At 30.2% G+C, this 14,667-nt stretch overlaps 1 protein-coding gene across 4 annotated transcripts; it reads right to left on the reverse strand.

Moving 5' to 3' along the window:
- Nucleotides 1–1,810: 1,810 nt before the first annotated feature.
- Nucleotides 1,811–13,077, reverse strand: LOC8289337 (ABSCISIC ACID-INSENSITIVE 5-like protein 2). Of its 4 annotated transcripts, XM_025160142.2 has the most exons (6): nt 12,838–13,065; nt 12,097–12,146; nt 11,923–11,992; nt 10,833–11,776; nt 10,644–10,715; nt 1,811–2,342 (listed from the first exon to the last, which is right to left on the reverse strand). In XM_025160142.2, exons 4-6 carry the CDS (start codon nt 11,643–11,645, stop codon nt 2,262–2,264), a joined length of 966 nt encoding a protein of 321 aa, XP_025015910.1. In that variant the 5' UTR covers nt 11,646–11,776; nt 11,923–11,992; nt 12,097–12,146; nt 12,838–13,065; the 3' UTR covers nt 1,811–2,261. The 4 variants fall into 4 exon arrangements, with proteins under 4 accessions (XP_025015910.1, XP_015584624.1, XP_015584621.1 ...); XM_015729138.3 differs by lacking the exon at nt 12,097–12,146 and having other exon boundaries at nt 10,837–11,776; nt 12,838–13,077; XM_015729135.3 differs by lacking the exon at nt 12,097–12,146.
- Between the last annotated feature and the right edge of the window lie 1,590 nt (nt 13,078–14,667).

A 14,667-nucleotide genomic window follows, 5' to 3' on the forward strand; every position in this document is an offset into this window, starting at 1 on the left:
ATGTAATCACAAAGAAATCTATTCTAATCCCATAAAACATATAAATCAATAAAAATAAAACCTAATCATATTTCTAAGAAAGCATAAAAAAAAAGACCATTTTTGAAAGATGATATGGATGATGGTGGATGTGGGGGAACCCTCGGGTCATCATCGTAGTTGGTTGTTCTGCAAGTCTCAAGAGACGATGCAATTGAATCGAAGACTGGTTGAGGATCTAGTGCTACTTAGGGTATAAAAAAAAAAGCTTTTGTCGTTCTCTTCAAAAACTTCTAATTCTTTGGTTCTTTCTTAGTGTCTCAACTCTCTGTATCTTTTTTAAAAAAAATGTATCGACTGCTAATTAGTATCTCCTCCTCCTCCCCTATACCTAAGAGTTAAGCATGTATTTATAAGGCTAGGGTTTGGGAAATCCTAGGAATAGATCGAAATATTTTAAGGTTTTTTAGAGATTATCTTTGATAAAATCAAATAAATCTCGTATTTATCAACAAAATCTTTCTAGAAAATCATTTTGGACGTTAAAATGCTAGAAAGATAATGTTGGCTCAAGAAAACCACGAATCGGCACTGTATAGAGCCGGTCGACTCTGCATAGAGCCGATTGGCTTTAAAGAGTAAAAATTCAAAACATATTTATAATTTAATCCCGAACTTGCAAAAATTATTGTTTTGACCCTCAAACTTTATTTTTCTTGACAATTAAATCCAAATTGATTTTAGAAAAAATAATTTAGATTAGATTAAACTCAACCCTAACTTCGAATTCGCCCATCCTCTGTCTCCCGAGATCTGAGAAATGCAGTAACTTTCATCATAGGAATTTTCGCAATTCCCTTAGATCCGGAAAATAGGTGCTGATAATTGGCTCTTTGGCAAAACTTGAATTCGTTGAAGAAAACGAAGAACACTTCTTCTTATTCTCTGCACAATCTTTTGTTTTTCAAACTTAGGTTAAGTTACATGTACAAAACCATTTTTGTATATTATATGAATACATTGATAATGTATAATTACATTTTGGTCCCTAATGTTAAAATATCATTAACACATTTATCCATTTCCTTATGTCATTACAAACTCTTTTGTGATGATGTATGTAAAAAGACCTGCTATACATTTAATATTTTCAATACAAACTTTAACTTCAAAACATACTAGTATTCCTATTCAAAATATAAGTCAAATCCTTCGCTTTGCCTGAGTCAATTTTAACATATGTGATTTTTTAAATTCATAATTAATTAGTAATAAAAATTTAATATTAAACTCTTTTATATTACTTAAACCCAGTAATCAATTACATTACTATATAAAAAGAATAAAAGATAATTATCATTAATTAAAAAATTATTTATTACATATAATAGTATCATAATATATTAGTTAAAAAGTAAAAATCTAATTGACTTTAGAACATTTATTTAACACAATTTATTAATTGAAGAACAAAAGTCCAATTGACTTTAAAACATACATCTAACATTTATGGTTGTAAACTTATACTAATTAGTCAATTTAATATTCTAACTTTTTATTCAAAACTGACACTTACATTTTATTTTTTCTAATATCTACAGATCTTTAATTTTTAATTTAATTTAATATATAACTGAATTTTATTTTTTAATTATATTTCTAAATATTTTATTAAAATATTAAGAAAAACACATTAAAAAATATTAAAATATTATCAAAAAATATTAAAATATCACCGAAAAAAAATTCAAATATCTATTAAACTACAATAAAAATTAAAATATTAAACTACCTAAATTGAATTTCGCATAAAAGTGGCACAGAGAGTTAATTGCAGAAAATCCACATAATTATAGATTAAAAAAGCCGTCAAACCTCGGATAACGAGCATAAAAATTAGTTCTTGGACAGTATAATCTAAGCTATTAATAACAATAATGGCATGGCTGCTAAAAAGCTAACATATACAGACCATCGGCAAGGGGCAAAAGAAAAAAGAAAAGAAAACTAAGAAAATACACATTTTGGACAAATCTTAGCAGCATCCAACAGCAAAAATTACAAATGCACCGTAAAATCTTCGCTAAACTTTTCAGAGTAGATACAAAAAAACTGATAGAGAAGCCAACTGCTAGATGAACAAGCAATAATCAGCTGCCTTGAAAGAAGAGCCCAATAAAGTACTTGCTTTTCTTTTTTCCTCTTTAACGTAAATTTAAAGCACAAGCTAGAAATACGTTACATCTACAAAACTTCCACAAGCTTCCGCGCAGATATATATGTTAGAATGGGGCTGATGTTGTTCTGCGAAGTTGATATTTCGGTTCAGGAAGGGGGGCACATGGCAACATCTTTTCCAGCTCCTACAAAGTCAAGGTCAACAAACTGAAATAAGGTATATATGTTCCATTAAAAGCTAATGATATTCAAGGAAGAAGGGAACTACAGGAATTCAACAAGAAGCTCAGATTATTTTATTTATATTTAAACAATAAAGAGATATTATGATCATTGAAACAGATAAATATGACCAGAAAGCATTAATCCCACAAACAACATCATAATAATCATTAACATTGAAAGACTTGTACACCAATACATGGTTCAAGTCGCAAAACAGTCAGGTCTGGTTGGGAATAGGTCTTAGGTTTCGTTCATCATTGTGCAACCATAAAGATTTAAAAAAATAATAAGGCAAAGACGGATTAGCATAGGTCCCAAATGGTTTTTACGCCACGATCGTGAGATGAAAGTTCTAGAGCGCAATATGAACTTCTGCCGACGACAAAAAACTTCAACAAAAACAAGTTATGGTAGAAAGATTGCATGAAGCCAAAATACAAGGAAAGTCGAGAATAAAACCTGCTTGGACTGAAGGCATCAAAAAGAAAAATCAAGTAACTTTTTTTTTTCTTGAGAGGGTTGTCAGATAAGATGATTAATCTCAAAAGAAAAAATAACCAAGATCTGCAACGCAAAACCATATATTACATAGGCCAAATTGCATAATGCAGGTTGATATTGACAAAATTCTAGTGGATGAAAGGAGTCCTATCATTGGAATAAACTTTGACAGATGAGTAAATAAGATCCACTGACAAAGTAACACTCAAATCAAGAGAGCACTCAAATTTCCAAGTGAAGAGCGCCAAGAAAAGAACAGATAAACACTCCACTATTCATGTCCAAAGAAATACTAGTTGTCAAATAAAACATGTAATCCAAATGCAACTTGGGTAAGTGAAAGGCTATTCCTAAGGAGACATCTCTTCGCTCCTAGTACTACAAGTTAGAATCAGATTAACCAGCAAGTCTTTCAACATTTGACCTTCCATGTTCACACATGTGGATGTTACAACAAGAGCCTTGGGAGAATGAGTCGAAACATAATGAAATAATTGCACTTGCCTTTTCTTCACGCTTACTCTTGTTCTCTCCATCTCATGTGCGTGGAGCTATCTCAAGTTGCATAAATCTTATTAAGAGTAGTGCATTAGATATTTTCTGCTAATAGAGTTGATAGTGAACTCTTGAGAGAATTTAAAGGACCCCCATATGGTATTTGTTGATCTACACAACTATTGTAATGGATTATTGCTGGTGGGTTTTGGAATGAAAAGTATTACATAGATAAAGGTGCTAAAGGATGTTCATGAAAAGGAAGTCACCAGTGTTCAGAAATTTAAAAGCGCTAAGAAATTCTTTTTATTACCACTGGATTACAGCAAGGATTGACCTTGAGCTCTTATCTTGTCACTCTGCTCTAGATGAATTGAGAAAGTGCCTCCAAGAAGATATATTTTGGCATATGAAATTGTACTAATTAATGGAACCCAACTTAGGGTTAATAAACAATTCTATAGTGTGAGCATTTTAAGCTGAGAGTAAAAAGGACGTCAATCATAAAAATTAAAAGCAATATGGTTATAAAAGAGAAGAACGAGGAGGATCTGACTTAACCATAAAATCCTATCAAGTTTACAAAGGAAATTTTACAAGACATCTTTAATGATAGTTACCAATGAGCTTTGGCTTAGTGGTAGTAAAGCTGTCTCCAGATCTATGAAGTTATGAGATCAAACCTTAATAGCAAACAATTAACCAAAATAAAAAATCGACAATACATGAAGATGCAAAAATGGATATGTGGAAGTACAAGAAAAAATGGATGTGGAATGGTCATTCATATGAAGAAATAACTAGGGCTAGAAAAAAATAAGTTAGTAAAGTAACTGAGATTGCCTTAAGTCTACTGAGGACCAACTGGTTAATAAGAAAAGAAAGTTGACCACGTCGGAATTATAGATGTAAAGGGGATGAGAGGATAAACTAAGGTGATCTAGGTAAAAGAAGTGAAAAAAGGATCGTGGAACGTTAGATCCTACTTATAATGGAGATCCAGATCAAGAATAACAAGAAAAGAGATCCAAATTGTGGACCCCAATCAGATCAGGTTTAGAGAATATATTCGAGTTCAAATGAGTTAATTAAAAGGTGATAGACCTGCATCTCTGTTATGCATACACAGTTTGGGTCCTTTTCAATTTGTTACTAAACTAGTTTTAGTTAAAAACCCACTTCTTTCTCTCCTTCAGACATCATGTTTCTGCCAGACATGAAACTTTTCCTAGCTACAAGGAAATTGAGGAACATCAGAAGGCAAAACTTTTCTAAAACATTGGCCAAACTTTTTGCTGCAATAGAGAGATAAAAAGGAAGAAGCTCAGGTCTGCTCAAATTTAGTGTAAATTAAGCTGGCATTTATAATAAAGGCATGGTTCAACATATAATAAAAAAGGGAGATATTTAGTATATTTGTTAGGCCTATCGACTTCAAAAGCAACTCTTAACAAAACTTTCAGAGAATGGGCTTGTGGTATCACAAATAGTATCAGAGCTAATGAAGGTCTAATACATTTTTGCTGGTATGTTGTTCAAATATAATTCTGGACTTGCAGCAAGAGAAACATATTGCATTCTATCACACCGTTCGCCAAGAAAAGATTAAAGAACCTAAACGAAGGGTTTTCATGGCCCATTTCTAACATGAGTAGCATACTAGGGAGATCTTTGGCATATCTGTTAGACATAATGATCCCAAAACAACTAGTGAGCAGTGATGGGCCATGGGTACATCAAGGTTCTCCAATCCAACATGCACACAGGTTCTCAGTCAAAACCATAGAACATTACGCTATGAAGCATGCACAGCCACAGATACGGACATGGACAGGGACATGAGATTTTCTAAACGGGTGAGACATGGATACAGCAGTGACACGGAAATTTAATATATATACACACCCACACACACACACACATACTACTTACCCCTCAACATTTAGAATCTATATTATTTCATTCTTCTATTTGTAATTTTATACTAAAGCGTTCTTTTTTTAGAGTTTTTGTTGAACAATTGTTAACTAGGTTTGGTTAAATACTGTTTACCCCTTGATTTTTGGTCTAATATATAACTTGACCCCCACATTTTGTTGCACTAAGATTCCCTTGCATTTCGAGATTCAATATAATTAGAGGACTAAATTGATTGAAAAAATGTAATTTGATCCTCAAAATTCTTATCAAAATTACAATTTCAGTCTCTAATAGAATTAATAATAAAAATAATACTTATTTTATTTTGATAATGTAAAGTTAAATTATATAATTTTTCAATATGTGGCTAAATATAAATGGTTTTATAATGTTTAAATTTTACTAGGACTAATTTATGCTAAAAATTAGAGCAAGTAAAAGAACTATTAGTTAATTATTTTCGTTAGACACTAAAATTGATTTTTGCTAAAAATGAAATTTTACCTTAATTTAATAAAAGAAAACTTTAAAAGAGTATGATATTCAATAATAAATTAATGATTAAGTTCAAATTTTTTTTAATCTTTTAATTGTCTTGATTTTGGATAAAAAAGGTAATAGTTAGTTTTATTAAATGACAAGGGGATTCTAGTGTAATTAACAAAATATAAGGGGCAGTTTGTGTATTAGACAAAACATTAGGGTTGTAAATAGTATTTAACCCAACCTATTTAATAAATTTTTATCGATAATTCTAACGGAAGCACTTTAGGATAAATTTACAAAATAAAAGGATTAAATAAAATATAATTTTTAATTGTTAAGGGGTAACCAGTATAATATAGAAAATACAATACAGAGGGCAAATAGCAAATACCCCTATAAGTAATTATATACATAGATAGAAAATGATAATTATTGTAATGCAAATTTATATAAATAACATTCATAGAAACAACAATGATTCGAGTTCTGGTTCATCTAGTGATAGATGAGCAATCTCAAGAATCTTTGCACCATTCAATGACTCAATCTCAACAACTTGTAGAAAAGATTTTGAGGTGGAGAGGAAGTGAGGAACAAATCGAAGAGATAGAGAGGTAGAAAGAGAGATTTCTTTTTGTTGAAATAAGCGTGAGAGATATAGAGATTAAGTGTCGCTAGAATTTTCTTAAAAGACTTCTTATTGTTTTATGTTGTTGCAATTTGATACAACAATTTTAAGTTATTTAAAAAGTACCCTATGTTTTCTGAAAATTGTCCCAAAGTTTTATAAAGTTTGTTACTACTTGTGTCACCGACGTATCCCCACCTGAAAAAAGAAAAAAAAGAAAGAAATTGACATGTTTTCTGCCATGTTCCATACGTGTCCTCTGCATGTTCGAGTGTCCAAAGTGTCCAACATGCATATGGCAACCCCCTAGGAGAGTCGGTGCTTCATAAATGTTGCCCCTTATTTTATCATCTACTGGAAATATATTTTGAAACTATAAAATAATCCTTTACTAACCAATAATAATGAAACAAGCCAAGAGTAGTTCAATTTGTTTAACTAGCTTAGTAGCAACACTAACAAGGTTGCAGTGTAAGATTAGGACCCTAAGTACTTATCAAGGTAAGAAATATACATTCATTAAAGGTGCAAGGCACACAAAGGCGCAAAGGCCCTGGAGCCTAGGCATAGGCGTCCGCCACATAAACACAAGGTGCAAATATTAAAAAAAAATTAAAATAATAGAAAAAGCAAGTAATAATGAAAGCACATAGTCATGACAAATAACATGGGGATAGGTTTGGAATAAACTGCACTTACATCCCTTATTTCTCAATAATATGCACTTTCATCCCTCGTGTTAACTACCGTCCATTTAGGTATTAGTATTATGTGAAATTACTGAAAAAGGCAATAAAGTGTGCCTAATTCTACATTTTATTACTTTTTTTTAAATATGAAATTTTATATTTTTAGATGAAAGAAAATAAAGAGTTGCATCTTTTGCTCTTATTTAAGTGAAAAATATCTTTATTTCATTCTAAAATGAATTTAAGTTTATTATAGACTCACATAAAAGTAAAAATGTCTTTGATAAAATATGACATCTCAGTACTCTGACCAACTCAAAATTCATTAAACTAACAGACTACTAACGAAAGGAGTATTACGATGAACAACACAAAAAGGAGAGATGAAAGTGCATAATTCTAAAAACCGGAGGACGTAAGTACAGATTATGCCAAAACTCAAGGGGGCATTTGTAATTACCCCCCTTAACAAAGGTTTATAAATCCAAAACACATAAGGCTCGCAATCCTAGTAAACTAAACTAGAGCAACAATTCTTAGAACACTTATCAATTATAAAAGCACAACTAATCATCATCAAGCTCAACATTGTCTTCACTAACAACATCATCATCATCAAACTCCAGTTGATCACTTGCAATTTCCTCTTCTCCTTCATATTCTCCATCATCTTCTTCAAAATCAATATTTTTCTCATCTCTAAGTACTAAAGGAGGTTAGCTCTCATATGAGAAGATACCTTAGTCTTTTCCATTTGTTTAGGCCCGACACTTAAAGAAGAGGATATGACATTTTTGCCTTCAGTATGAGACGCCTCCTCAACTTCACTAGCTCTAGCACCCTGGCTAGATCTGCAACTTCTTTGTGACCATCTTCTATGGAATAGATCGGCAAATTCTATGAGCACAACTTATGTTCTTTCTTTCGGTCGTAAACTTGTCTTCTTTGCCATAAGTCTCTTTTTCTTTTTAATCTTCTTTTCTTTTTTCTATTTCTTTTAATCTTTCTTTTTAATTGAAAGAATTTAGTGTGTTAGGGCCTATAATAAGCTATTTTTAAACTTAAAATGAAAGGTCGAATTTCTCCATCATTTTATTTGAAAGAACAAATATATATCATATAATAATTTTAGGGTAAAATATTATTTACCCCCTATGGTTCGGTCTAATATATGAGTCGGTCCCTGCAGTTTTTTATTATATTAAAACCCCCTTGAATTTTAATAAAACTAACTAGTATTTCATTCCTTGTTAGTCGGATGACTAAACTGGTAATTTAAAACTACAATTTGATCATTGAACTTATTATCAAGTATCAAATTCATCCAAATTAATTTTATTAATAATAAATTTAATATTCTTTTTCTTGCTATAATTTTTTATTTTTAATACAATTTACTTCAAGAAAATTTAAACATTTTAGAACTACTTAGATTTATAATAATATTATTAAATTACTATATAATTTAATTTTAATTATTAATATAAGATAAATATTTCTACTTAAAATACATCATTCTATTGTTATTTTTATAATATATTATAGATAAACTATGTGAAAAGTAAAAATTAAAATAAATAATCATTTCTTAATCTCATGAAATAATTTAGACACCAAGTTGATAAGTTCAATGTCAATGAAAAAGATCATGATAATCTTGTATGTTAAAAATGGAACTTTTATCAGCCATTCAAATAAGATTAACACGAGTAAAATTTTCATTTTTAATATAGTTTAATTTTAGTTTCTAATAAAAATAACAACTTTTAACTATTTATTTTAATTTAAAATTAAACTACATAGTAATTTGATAATATTAAACAAAAAAATAAGTATTTTTAATACGTTTAAATTTTTTTAAAATTAGATTATGCAAAAATAATTAAAGATATAAACAAGTAAAAGAATATTAAATTTACTATTTTAATTGGACATTAAAATTAACTCTAATTTGATAATAAAATTAATTTTGAACAAGCTTGATACTTGATAATAAGTTTAAGGAGCAAATTGTAATTTTAAATTACTAATTTTAGTCCTTCGCCTAAGACGAAAGGAGATAGTAATTAGTTTTATTAAAACTCAAAGGGGTTTTAATTATCAAGACTCTAAGGGCTTTTAATGTAATAAAAGAAATACAGGAACTGAGTCATATATTAGATCAAACCTCAAAGAGTAAACAGTATTTAATCCATCAATTTATTACAAAGGCACGTCTTAAGAGCGCATCACTGCAAGTCAAGGCACACCAACGCGTGCACCTTTGTGACATTGCCCGTCTTTAGCTGGCTAAGGCGCAACACTTGGTCCACCTTGTGCCTCAAACACACCTTAGCAACTCTATGTTGGGTAGGAACTGGCCACTTCTCTTTTCACATACGCTTTAATCCGCCAGCTCATACATTTCCCAATACCCAAATTATATGTCCAATGTCAACTGGACAATAGGACTACAAGGTATATAATATTAGGAACTTATCAAGAGAGAAGCTATTAGGATCTTTTCTATTAGTCATCAAATTTTGACTCTTGAAAAAAGGATTTTCCTAGGCCTATTGGCCTGACAACACCATCAAGAAGAGAATTCAGGTTCCACAATTACCAAAGCGCAATGTATGCATTATCTTAGGAGGGTTTTTGGTAACCATCCCTTTGGATAAATAAAATAAAAAAACAAGAACTTGATCTCATGAAACAAAAATAGCACGTTTATTTAGTAGAATATTTTTCCTAAAGACTTTAAATTCTGCCTCTGTGGTAGAAGGAGTCAAACCTTAATGGGATACTTTTGTTAGTGTATTTTCATCATTAGGATTTATCCTATCTAGTATAATTAGGGGTATTAGTAGACATTATATTGCATTTTCTTGATTTCAATTTAAACAATAATTCATCTTATAACTCTATATATACCTAGGCTTATATTGTTTTATTTTTCAGTTGAAAGTTAAGTTTAATAAAAATAATGGCAGGTTTTTATTTTCTTGAGTCGTGTGATGCAATTCTCTCCTTAGATGTGTTTGATGTCCAAGAACTTCTAGGTGTCATTGTTAGAAGATTTATCTTTTCTTGCTTTTTTTTTCATTTATACTCAAATCTGAAACCCTTAACAGCTTCAGATTTTAGCCTATCAGAAAATTTAGCATCCGCAAATTTAACCATAGAACAGTTTACCCTATATCTCTCCTACATCACCACCCTATGCTATGAAGGAGCTCAGAAAAATTATGCAGAAATTAGCATTCCCTTCTTTAATTCTCCTCCCAAGATGACCTAGGAAAAGAAAACTTTAAAAATATACCTCCTCTTCATAGGACACCACAATCATATACAGTTCTGATCAATGAATAAGACCCCACAGAAGCAATAATAAAACTATATTTAACTTATCTAACAAATTTTATTGCTCAGTGAAAACTATGTCTTGTTTGCATGTACCATTTATCAGAAAGAAAAAGAAAACATAGTTCAGTAAATTTGTCCAGAAAATTCGACCAAAAGAAAGATGGAAAAAAATTTAATATTCAAAAGAAAATCCTAACCTTCCGTTTCCTCAGCCTTTCATTTTCCGCTTCCAGGCGAGACACTTTGTGCTCAAGCTCATTTGTGTAAGCCTGTTTAAAATGACCCTTCAGATCATGCAGACTTGAAGTAACCAGAAAAGATGAAAAACAGAATCTATTTAAGAAAAAATAAAGGTAGCATCAGGATGTTTTAAGGACAAGAAGTACTTGCTTCCGCGCCCGTGAACGGGCAGCAGATTCCCGGTTCTTTATCATCCTCTTCTGTCTTCTCTCAACAGTCTTCTCCATCATATCCTCTGGTGTGCCTCTTTTCCTTGCAGGTGTCTGTACATCAGATAATGTCCCCATCAAAGATGTAGGTAAAGACAACTGGTTCTCAGGGTAGGAAACATCCAATACAGCACCAGCCCCCATGTGAAGTGGCTGCGGCATGGATTGGGCTGGCAAATAGACACCCATCATACTTTGTTGTGGATGCTGATATTGTGGATGTGGATATTGAATCCATTGACTTTGTTGTGGGAACTGGGATCCTACATTTGTTTCAACCCTAACAACAGGACTGTCATCCTTTTTCTCAGACGACGCTTCAGCAACAACTCCTGCTTTAACCAAGAAATCCTCCAAAGTCATCTCTCCCAAAGTAGGCTGTCGATCCCTGGACTTCTTTCCCTCATTATTTTTGCCTTCCTGAATATCTCTCCAAACCTCATCAACTGTCTTCTTGCTCAGAGCACTAGTTAATGACAGGCTAGCCTGACGCTGCAAAGCAGTTTGATTGGCCAACTGTGTGCCCTCAACTTCCATACCTATAGTGTGATTAGCCTCAGCTGTCCATACATTTTTGAGAAGTTCGTCAAGGTTCATGCTGCTCAAAGGTTTCCCAAGGTCGCCCAATTGATGTTGAACCTCATCCAGAGTTAGACTATACATAGAGTTCTGTCGTGCCAATGGCTGGAACTGGGACTGCTTGCCATTACTACTACCATCAGCTTGAGATCCCATAGTCTGTATCCCCATTCAACAAGCTTCACATGAAATAATCATTCCCAAATCTCAGTCTGAAAACCAAAGAAACAACAGCTCTACTGGCCTCAAGTAAGCCTTAAAACTGCATGAATTCAATCTTCAAACACCCCATAAATAAGAACCTGTAAAGCCCATTAAGATGTACAGAAACAAATAAGACAACTTTTTCCAGTTAAAACAATTAATGTAAGTAGAAAGGACACCATCATGCCACCTCAAATAATCATTCCAAAATCTAAAACCGAAAGAACCAAAGAAACAATAATACCTCTACTGGCCTCAAGTTAGCCTTAAAACTGCAAGAATTCAATCTTCAAACTCAGCCCATAAAAAAAAACCTGAAAACCCAATTAAAATTTATAGAAATAAATAAGAAACGTGACTATTTCCAATTAAAATAATTAATGTAAGTAGAAAAGATATTATGCCACCTCAACCCTACCCAAAAGAAAACATGTATCTTCCAATTTAGAAACATGACGAAGAGCAGAACTGCATGCAGAATTAACATATGAATTCAAGATACAAAACCAAAAGAATTGAAATATTTCACCGCTTAAAATTGCAGAAAGAAAGCAGTAAAATAGCTAAAGTAATTGAGAAAACAATGATAAACCCTAAATAATAGAATAAGATTCTCCTTCTCAATACATTAAGCATTAAACATAAATAAGAAGAGAAAATCAAATGAAAATAAAAAAATAAAAAAAAATAAAAAAACAAACAAACCCAGCAGTAAAAAATAGATCAAGCCACTCAACCCATTTGAATCGAAATGCACTCCGAAAACCCAAAAGAGGGGAAAATTATTTGGATCATTCACCTATGCTCCAACAACCCTGAAGATTGTCATCCGTTACATGCAAATGCAAAAGACAAAAGCTTATAACCTCCACTCACAAAAATTTTACAACCCAAATCCCAAATAAGCACATCAACTTTAGCAGCCTACGATTAAACAAAAGAATTGCAACTTTGCATGAAATTAAAATTAATGCTCTTCAATGGCAAACAAAGAGACATTTGCCTAAATGATAATCCCAACTTTAAAGAGAATAAACAGGAAAATCAAAGCCTAAAGAAGAAGAATGAAGAGTGGACAAGTAAATTCTTATAGCATTAAAGAATGAAAAGAGAAGAAGTGAATAGTGAAAGAAAGGGGATAAAATGAATAAATGCTTACTTTTGATCTGAGAGACTGAAATGATATTTGGGTTTCGGGATTTTCAGAGATGCTGATGCTGATGATTCAGGTGTAAATCAGCTGCTTTTGCTCATGAATTTCAAGTGAGGGAGAGACAGAGACAGAGACAGAGACAGAGAGGAAGTAAAATTACTCGAATGATATATATAAACTAAGAAAAAATTGGTTCAGTTTTTATTTTATTTTGATTTTTGAAACTCGGTACCATAAGGGCGACCTCATGCGTAATCATGGGAAATCCCACTTATTTGGTCCACCATGCCACACGGCACTTTTAAGTTTTCCTTTTCTTGGTTTAAGGGCTCATTTGCTATTCGCTTTAACCAATGATATTAATTTCTTCTGCATTATCTGATTTTTTTATAAATTTACCAAATATAGCCATTAATTTTTCAATAACGAATAATATAATTGAATAACGCTCAGCATGAAATGTAGAGATCCTAAATATTTTAAAAATATTGAATAAAAATATCTAGGATGATAATCTTCATTTACCATTTAGATTACTAGTACTATTTAACTAGTTTAATATCGTATTTTATAAGAAATTGATAAAAAATTATTTTTTATTTATTTATAAATTTATATTACATTTATAATTTATAGCTAAATTTATTATATTTGATATAATAATTATATTACTCAATTTGCACCTAAATTATTATAATTTCTAACATAAACTAAATAATTAATATAGTATATATATGTTATATTTTTTTATGATATTAATTTATATATCAAATATAAATATAATAACTATCATAATATATGTGAAAATAGCCATCGTGACAATAAAGCCGGTCGATTCCAATTTCAGCTTGATCCAATCAATAAAGTTAATTAAAATAAATTCTTTTACGAATTGAAATTAGAATTAATAGTTTCGATTCTAGCTGAAAAGAAACCGATTTTAACCTGTTTCTTATTTTGAGCTTATTCTAGTCTGTTTTGACTATTCTGGTTCTATTTATCCAACTTATAAATTATTAATTTGAATATTAAAAACTAATATAGATAATATGAGAATTTAAAAATATAAAAGAAATAAAAAGATTCATACTTAAACTCTAATTTTATGACAATATAAAATATGTATGAACAAATACAATTGATTATTTATTATTAATTAAATTTCAGTAATATAAAATAAAAATAAAAAATAAAAAATAAAATTTAAGTATTGATTTAGAGAGAAAAATAAAGAATTAATACGATTTAAATTAAAAAAAAAACTTAAATGCCTTCAATACCTTTTTATTTAAAATAAATTTTTTTATTTTCTTCTTTAAAGGTGTTTCTAGATAGAAATTATAGAATATTATAAAGTATATTATTTAGACTTTTTACCATGATTAATAAATAAAAAGAAAAAAATAACTCGCTAAAAAAATAAAAATTATTAATAATGTAAATCTTGTATTAAAATGATAAAATTCATTAATGAACTTAAATAATAAAATAAATAAATCAAGTAGATAATCGAGTTTAATCAAAATTTATAATAAAACAAAAAAATACCATATGAAAATAAGATAAAATAATTTATTTAATTAAAATAATAACAAAAGAGGTACATTTAAAAAATTAAAATTTAGAATATTATTACTATTATAATCATAAATTAAAGAAAAAAATTATTTTTTATTAATTAATATATATCAGAAAGTGACAAATGTCATTTTTTAATAGTTTTATGTGACAATTTGTTATTAAATCATTCTCTTTATTTCATCTATATATATATATATATCTAATGACAATGATATAAATAAACTTTAACTTTTATTATTTATAGAATTTTATTTT

Source organism: Ricinus communis, chromosome 6 (assembly GCF_019578655.1).
Source record: "Ricinus communis isolate WT05 ecotype wild-type chromosome 6, ASM1957865v1, whole genome shotgun sequence".
NCBI lineage: Eukaryota > Viridiplantae > Streptophyta > Magnoliopsida > Malpighiales > Euphorbiaceae > Ricinus > Ricinus communis.